The sequence below is a fragment of the Coturnix japonica genome, chromosome 15 (assembly GCF_001577835.2).
Source record: "Coturnix japonica isolate 7356 chromosome 15, Coturnix japonica 2.1, whole genome shotgun sequence".
Classification (NCBI taxonomy): domain Eukaryota; kingdom Metazoa; phylum Chordata; class Aves; order Galliformes; family Phasianidae; genus Coturnix; species Coturnix japonica.
This window is the reverse complement of record NC_029530.1, coordinates 5,858,103-5,866,294: the sequence shown is the minus strand read 5'-3', so window position 1 is coordinate 5,866,294 and position 8,192 is coordinate 5,858,103. Positions and strand designations below refer to the sequence as shown.

Genomic DNA, 8,192 nt, shown 5'->3' with positions numbered 1-8,192 from the left:
GGAGAATGGACAGCACTACTTTAGGTTGTCTTCCTACCCCCATGCCTGTAGACAAGGAAGCAGCTTACTGGGATTTCCAATGAAGCACCAACTCAGGAATACTTATGCCAACCTCAAAGCTACATTTAAACATACCTCTGCACGCCGCAGAACTGAACTCCATTCACCTGCATATCACATAGTTGTCCTGGTTAGCACAGTGACTCAAAGCACAGCCTGGAGACATCTTTTCCTTTTGAATCCTTCCTTCAGAGCTTTATCAGCTGCACAGATTGACATTTTACTCACGCAACTACCTAAACATTGCCCTGGGACAGCATGTAATAAGGATCTATAAGTCCTGGAACGTTACAGCAAGGTGATGAATTTATTTAGATACAACTCAATAGTTTTAAGCTATAAAAAAGTGCCTAAAAGATGCAAGCAAACTCTCAAGTCACAGCAACCCTATGGCATCAAAGATTGCAGTGGTGCTGCAGGTGCTGGTCTCAGCCTGCAGGCTCCTTTCCATTCCTGGTGACCAGAAACCAGAACTGCTTCTCATCAAGACTTTGCCTGGTTTGACACCTGGAATGGGAGAAAGGAGTCAGTAAGTTGAATACAAACTGTGTCCTTGAAATTCTTATTTAACAAATGTTTCACAAAGACAACTCTCTTCCAAGGGTACTTTCTAGGACTTAACTGCATTTCCCATAAAGGTTGAGCATCAGAGGGAAAAAAACCAAACTCCCAGTGCCCTGATGAGGCCTTACCACTGTAAGCTGTCCATCTTTGGCTTTAAAAACATTGGGCTCCGGCCCAACAGTGAACACCATTGTCCCTTCCTTCCCAGAGCCAATGCGAAACCGAAGGCTGCAAACACAGACAATTACTTCTGCAATGTTTTCCTCGCAATAGGCTTTACCCTAAGCCCACTTTATTTCTGTTCCCTTAGCAAATCTCGTTAGATTAGAAGATCAGAGCCCTTCAGCTTAGGTAAATTTCCTAAACAATTGCATTATACCATACAGGCCAAGAGGGTTTGATGAATGGAGCATGCCTGCCTGGTCTGGGCACCTGAATTTTCCTGGAGCAATTAAGCATTAGAAGATAAGCAGATCTGACCTGGAGAAGACCATTGAACACAAAGAATCCAATTACAATTGAAACGCAAAGGCCAGAGAGAAAAGCTGGAACAGAAGTGCAGCTTTCATACGCCAGTTCCAATTTCTGTATAGATTTGAGAGACGGACTGCATCCACCTGCTGTTAACTGGTGTGATCAAAAAGGCTCCTGCACTCAGCCATCACAATTGGAGGCTGCCTGAGTTCAGGGAGAGGCATTTATCCCAAAGTGACCCCCCAGCTCAGCTCTGCAGGCTGCCCTCAGCCAGAGCCAGCGCTAATGGGATCTGCCAGGAGGATACTGAGCCCACGACCTCAGGCCCAGGTCACAGCAGCAGAAAACAGACATAAAAAGCTCATGCTGACTGCCTTCCTTCCTTACCTTCCCTTCACAACTTTAACAAGGTTCTGCTTGTTGGCCAGCATGCAGAGCTTAGTGACCGTCTCAAAGATATGCTCACACTGAAGAATCACGTCTCCCTGGAAGCAAAAAGAGGGGCACAAGGTCAGTGGGTAACATACCCACACGTAGCCCAGCCAGCAGTTGTGTGTTCAGAGGAACACCCTTCTGCACAGCCCTGGCTGCAGAGCAATGGCCACCTACAGGTTCAGAGCCTATTTAGGATTTGTAGCAACTTCAGCTCTGAAAAGAGAATGCTTTCATGGTAAAGCAACAAAAATTCAAAAGTAGAGACAACCATGAATTAATAAATCATGATAATCATATATCTGAGTATTTTAAAGGAAATCTTAGAAGCATCAGCCACAAGACATCATTTCTAACCATGCTATCAGTGATATTTCATCTTTCTACCTTCTGTTTGTTGTCCTCAGGAACATGGATGACCACGATCCCATCACCCAGGTTACTGGTAGAAATACCTGCAGAAGAAACAGCACATTGACATACAGCTGTTCTGGCCATTCTGCAGCAAAAAGTGTTCTCAGAGAGAGCATTGCTTCAAGCATCCTTGTTCAAGAGCCCTGGACAGACCAAAAGCCCCACTTGGGTTTGCATTGTTACCTTTTAAAGTGGCGTAGTCTATTTTCTGCTTGATCTTGGCCATTTCTACCACGTATGCTGAGGACTGGGTCAGAACCAGCAGGCGATCCCGTGCTTTGAAGCCATTCCTGTCATATTTGACCACGGGGGTTGCATACTGTGAATAAGGAACTAGGATCAGCACCTCCCTCTGTGGCACTGCATGGGGCTGCAGGGCCTGGGATGTGGACACAGCTGCTGAGCTCCAGCTTTCATTCCTTACCTTCACCTTCTCACCCTGGATGAGCTGCAGCACTTTGGGGTTTATATCAGTCTCTTCTGTGGATCAAACCAGAAAGGCAAAGTGAGTGTAGTCCCACCAGTGTGAGCACCAAACAGCTGCATTCACTGCCCAGACCCATTAATCCTTGTCCCATTGGATCTCTCTTTTAAACTGTTGGTTTAGAAACCACTCTGAAGTCTATTTCAGTGATGTTTTGCACCAACAGAGCACATCCCCCAGGCTCACATCTCCTCCTCCAGCAGCTCCAAACCTTGGGTCTGGATCCCCACACCACAGCACCAAGTTCTGCTCCATTCAGCACTGTACACACACACGTCCCCATCAGTCGCAGCCTTTTTTGCTTGGGTTTATAGCTTAAAAGGGATTTCAAGTACCTGATGCAAGGCACTGATTGCCAACAGCCACCAAACACAACAGGACAAAGGAATTGGATTGGTGGTGTCTCAGCACATGTACTCACTGAGCCGTGTGTCAGCAAAGGGCAGGTTTACGCTCTGCTGGTAGCCCTCCTTCTTCCCTCTGAAAATGGCACTTGTGACAACTTTTTGCTGTAACTGTTAAGAGAAGGAACACCCATTACCTCTCAGTTTCTCCATGAGCAACAAGAGTTACAGCATAGTGTAAGCTATGGAGAGCATTGTCCTCTCACTCGTGCAACATGGGCCAAATGAAAACTGCATCTCTTCCAGAATCCTTAGTTTGTTCCTGATTTGTACTAAGTAAAGACGCAATAAGGACTAATCAGCCTTTAAGACCTTCTTGTTATGGATCTTTTCCACTTTGATTACATGCAGATTTAACATCACAAGATTAAGATGCATGCATCTGTAGAAGTGCCCTGCATGTTACAATCCCAGGCTCTAAGAAGCATTTGCTCAGCAGGAGTGGTGGCTCTCAGAAGGAACAGCTTGCACAGGGGGCAATTTACACACATCACATGCATGCAGCACCTTTTAACTTGCATATTTGCATCCCATGCATTAGTTACCTGCACTTTCCTCTCAGGAGTGACACCTCGGCAGTATTTCCGTACTAGGTTCCTGATACAGATTTTCTGTAGCATCTCAGATATCTGCATTACCAAAAAGAAGAAGAAAAAAACAATAAAACAATTTAAAAAAAAAAGTCAAAAAGGAAATGTGGTTGTCAGAGCAGCGTCACAACCTGAGCAACGTCAGTGCACACCAAGGGGCCTGCAGCAAACCTCACCTCTTCCAGGATGGAAGGAGGTTGGAGCCAGCTCTTGTCCAAGACGTTCTTGGGGATGTGGTCTCTGAGCTTCATCAGGTATTTGTACTGCACAAGCCTCACGAATTCAATGTTCTCTGGGCACAGAGGTTTCTTTCGATTGATGAAACCCTTTATGAATCTACAGAAAATATCCAAATCAGGACTTCCACATTACACTCAAATCAACAGAAATGCAAGGCAGTCATCACAAGAGATACATAACAGGCTAATAGATAGGGACAGTTTTGCAAGGTGCATGAAGGTGCATTGGTTTCCCTGCCCAGGAGCTGCAGTCACGCTGTGACCCACCACCTGCAGCCCTCCCCATGGGAATAGTTACTTCCTGATGATCTGAACAGCCCACGTCCTCTTCTTGGCCTCCTTCCGTGCCAGCACTCCTCGCCAACAAGCCTCCAGCTTGATAGCTGCAAGAGTCATGCATTAGTACCAGAGATCCTGTGCCCATGCTGTCCTCCAAATTCACGGGGCAGGAATTAGGCCCTCTTCCCCACAGATGATCTTTATAGAACCACAGAATATTAAGGTTGGAGGAGACCTCCAAGATCCCCAAGCCCAACCCCACCCCATGCCCAATAACCATATACCTCAGTTCCTGAACACCTCTGGGAACAATGACCCCACCATGTCCCTAGGCAGCCAGTGCCAGTGCCTGACTGCTCTTTAATAGAAGGAAATGTTCTTAATATCCAACCTGAACTTCTTCTGGAGCAGCCAGGAGCTATTAGTGAACCTAACACCCACAGAACCCCAGGGAAGCAAAAAAATTCTACCCAAAAGAAAACAGATTCCTGACTTCTCAAGGATGCAGCTCCTACCAGGAAACAGCCCTGAGAAGAGAACCCTTGATTCCAGAGCCCACACCTGCTTTTCTCTTCTTCTGGTAGTCTCTCTTCCCAAGGCGTCCTTTATATTTGGCTTGTAGTCTTGAAACTGGCAAAGAAGCAGAAACAAAGGTAGCCTGCATAGAATGTCCTTCAACACGGAGATTCAAACAGCTACAATCAGTTTACACTCAGGATCATGAGTCTCAGCTCTTATCACTGTACATCTGAAGCCTACAAACACTACCCACTCAGCCTCTGCTTTTCTGTCTATATGATAAAGGGAGCTGGTACCATACCTAAGAGGTGCTTTCTTATTTCAAACGCATCTTCAGTAGCAAACAGAGTCTTTGGGTAACGAATGAATATTTTGGTTCTGAAAAAAGACCAGGAACAGGTTATTCACAGTGAGCCTGCATTGCCTTGGACTAGCAGGTCTAGTGCTGAGCCAAAGGAACCCATTGCTCCTAACCCAGTAGTGAAAGAAACTAGGCTAGACTCCAGCCCCATGGAAATACAAGTGTGAAAAGCAAGTGGAAATGCACACCTCTGGGACTCCTTGCCCTGTACCTTTGGGGTGAGTTTACTTTGTTCTGTTTTAAGGTCATTAAGCTGAAGCCCTCAGGTTTGCAGACCCAGGTAGCTCTGCCCAATTCATGAGGCTAGTCAAAAAAACAGGTTAAGGGACCTGTGTCACACTGCCACATCTTGCAGCTCTCTAGGCTCACGGTCACAGACAAAAGAATCAGAATGGCAAGAACTGTGCAGCCAACCAACAGAGATAAGAACTAGAGAAAGAAGTTTACCTTCCCAATTTGTATTCCTCAGGCTTATAACCTAGGTGCTTGATAAGCCTCTCCACACCTTCAGCTGCAGGCCCGTGCCAGTGTGGCCAGGTAGCAGGACACAGGGATTTATATCTGAAAGATCATCAGGACATCACCATAAGTGAATTGATGTTGAGACATTTCTCCCTGAGCAGCCCCCAGTTCCTATTCTTCATTCAAAGCAGATCAACATGAATACAGATTAAAACCACCTATGAATGTTATGTTTGGTGCAGAGGAAAGGCCAAATGCTTCTGCACTTTATAACTGGGAGCAGACATTTAAATAAACCTTGCTCTGAAGCCCCATGGGAAGGCAGATTCTGGATGTACAGGAAAACAACTCTGCTCACCTTTGCAAGAAGTGCTCATACTTCCGCCTATAAGCAAAGCCAGCCCGTCTCACACGCAGGTGCTCCATCAGGCCCAGGTATTTCACTTGATGCCTGATCAGGCAATCATCAAACTTTCCTGCAGTAAGAACATGCATTCACTGATAAATATGGTACGTGAAAGCTCACTCACATATCCATCTACTGGGAGAGATATGGAAGAAATCAAATCCACAATTACCCTGCACTTCTGCATCCCATTACTTCAACAGTGCACTCAGCCTAATGCCTTACCAGGCTCCTTGTTGTCATTTGGTTTAATGCATCGGACATAAGAAGGCTCCTTGGACATCAGGATTTCTATTAGACTCATCAGGCTGTTTTTGAACTGGGTTGCAACCTAAGATGACATTGAGAGAAAGACTTCTCAGCTTTGGAACTCAAGCACAGCAGGCATTGAAGTCAACTCATTCACTGCATTCCTCTTACAGCCAAGAGAAAGGCTGACACACGCATTAGCACAATTTAGAAACACTGTTAATCATGAGCTAACCGGACAGAGTGCTTAGCTGGAGAATTTGAGTCTCTGCCATACATCTGGACATGCAAGGTAGCCCTTCAGAAACCGGAGGCTGCTGAATGCTGTGCTCAGAGCTCATTTTAGAATGATGCATGAATAACAACCTCAAGCTACGCCACATTGCTTGCTGCTGTCTCAGCAACATCTTTGTCCACCCACAAGAAAGCTAAAAAGAAAAACCCTCAAAAATAAAACAAATGCACTGAATTCAGGAGCAAAGACAGGGACAGCAGTTAAATGAAGACTTGGGAAGTCTGGAAGCTAAACCAGTGTTCAAAGTTTAGACTGAACACTGAACTCACAGTCTCTGGCCTCCTCCTGCTGTCCAGTTCTGACAGTAAAAAGCAGTCTCTAACGATCATATTTTTAGAGTTGCACAGCACCTGAAACACAATCAAGTGTCATATTTAGCATACATGCCTCCCCAGGGTGCTGTGAGGACACACAGCACAGAGATTCAAGCAACATCCTCCAGAGCTAGAAGCCAAACCTAGAAGAGACCCCCTTCACATGCACAGCTCTAGAGACAGAAATCAGGGATCTGCAAGGACAGCCAGCTCTGCAATGAAGACTGATGTACAAAGTTTAAGGCTTCCAGCCTAATTTCTCAAGTTCAGGTCACCAGGCCACTCATGCCTCCAGCATGAAGCTTCTGTATCTGTCCAATGAAAGGCTTCCCACTGATCTCGATTGCAGCAGAGGACAGTGCTCTTTTATCTAGACAGGTTTCAGGGGAATGTCAAACGCAATGGAGAAACATACCTTCCTGATTGCTACTGAGATTAAATACAGCTTCTGCAAAACATCTCTTTTAGCAAAAGGAACGGCATCCTCTCTTATTGCTCCTACCTCTTTTAGGTTTCTGTACAGGAGATCATTGTTCTTCTCCAGAAATCCTGAAGAGAAAAAAGGTTTTGTTCCAATAGGAGGTTCTAGCACAAGAGGGCAAGTGTTTGGCTTTGCTGGGAAGCAGCTGGGTGCCACCCCAAGGGCCCAGCACACTGTGTGGACAGCACCCTCGTGTGGATTCAGTGCCCTCAACCCATCTGCCACATTGGCATAATGTGCAAGTAACACCTAGAACAGCCCCTCGGTCACACTCACCAACTGCACAGTATGTGACCTCCCCTGCGTAGTGAAGGAGGCGGAAATCCACCCAGTCAATGGATTTTCTTGTCTTCTGATCTGCAAGCTTGCGACTACAGGGAGGAAAAGACAAAACAAAGCAAAAAACACCAAGAGAAAAAACAGCAGATTTCTTCAGCCTGTATAGAAAGTCACCTGTGCAAAAAGCAGCTGTGTGACAGCTGGAAGTCTACTAAGTGTCAGTTCCTATCAGTGTGGCTCTGATTATACAGTTATGGCTCATAATCAAAAGAACTGCCTCTCCATTCTGAACAGCTAACAGCAAATTTAGTTCTGGAGAATGGGAGTCATTGGCCACAAACTTCCCAAAACAGCTGCAAAGTATCCATTGCCATCTGGCAATGATAACCCTGCCTGGAAGGTGCTTCTCCCTATTCCATTCAATTAAATACATTCTCATGGCCTACATGCTAAGATCACCACTTTCCTCAACATCAAACCAGAACCAGAGAAGCATCATTTGATAAACTGTTCTCAGGGAGAAGAATAGAAATAAGGAGGAATCAAAATCTTAAAGAACAGCAGGAAATATTAGAAAGTAAGGACTGGGGGGGAAAAAAGAGCAACTTGACAGTATAGATCTCAGCTTTGCAAGCAGTCACTAACAGCACAGAGCTGTATCACAATAGCACATTAGAACATCAAAAGTTTTGTTCCAAGAGCACTGCCAAGTACGGCTTCTATTTAAGTAGTGCTAATGTTTCTATTTAACACTTCTAATCACATAGAGCAGTTTTTAAGGCACATTGCAGTGAGAAGGAAGTTGGCTACAGATTTTCCACTTAGCTGTGATGAACAGAAACATAGAAAGTGACAGTTCAGCAGCATGACTCTGAACTGATGACGA

At 45.4% G+C, this 8,192-nt stretch overlaps 1 protein-coding gene across 10 annotated transcripts in view; it reads right to left on the bottom strand.

Moving 5' to 3' along the window:
- Window positions 1-339: 339 nt before the first annotated feature.
- Window positions 340-8,192, bottom strand: part of MYO1H (myosin IH) — a 34,275-nt gene continuing 26,422 nt past the window's right edge. For all 10 annotated transcript variants that reach the window (XM_015878508.2, XM_032447892.1, XM_015878506.2 and 7 more), the window contains 18 exons: window positions 7,304-7,398; window positions 7,049-7,095; window positions 6,502-6,582; window positions 5,914-6,019; window positions 5,641-5,758; window positions 5,268-5,381; window positions 4,761-4,837; window positions 4,502-4,570; window positions 3,960-4,044; window positions 3,599-3,758; window positions 3,378-3,461; window positions 2,850-2,943; window positions 2,369-2,424; window positions 2,128-2,263; window positions 1,918-1,985; window positions 1,486-1,583; window positions 753-852; window positions 340-567 (listed from right to left, as the gene is read on the bottom strand). In XM_015878508.2, the coding sequence (XP_015733994.1) occupies window positions 544-567; window positions 753-852; window positions 1,486-1,583; window positions 1,918-1,985; window positions 2,128-2,263; window positions 2,369-2,424; window positions 2,850-2,943; window positions 3,378-3,461; window positions 3,599-3,758; window positions 3,960-4,044; window positions 4,502-4,570; window positions 4,761-4,837; window positions 5,268-5,381; window positions 5,641-5,758; window positions 5,914-6,019; window positions 6,502-6,582; window positions 7,049-7,095; window positions 7,304-7,398 (1,612 nt within the window). In that variant the 3' untranslated portion in view covers window positions 340-543. The remainder of the gene's footprint in view (window positions 568-752; window positions 853-1,485; window positions 1,584-1,917; window positions 1,986-2,127; window positions 2,264-2,368; window positions 2,425-2,849; window positions 2,944-3,377; window positions 3,462-3,598; window positions 3,759-3,959; window positions 4,045-4,501; window positions 4,571-4,760; window positions 4,838-5,267; window positions 5,382-5,640; window positions 5,759-5,913; window positions 6,020-6,501; window positions 6,583-7,048; window positions 7,096-7,303; window positions 7,399-8,192) is intronic.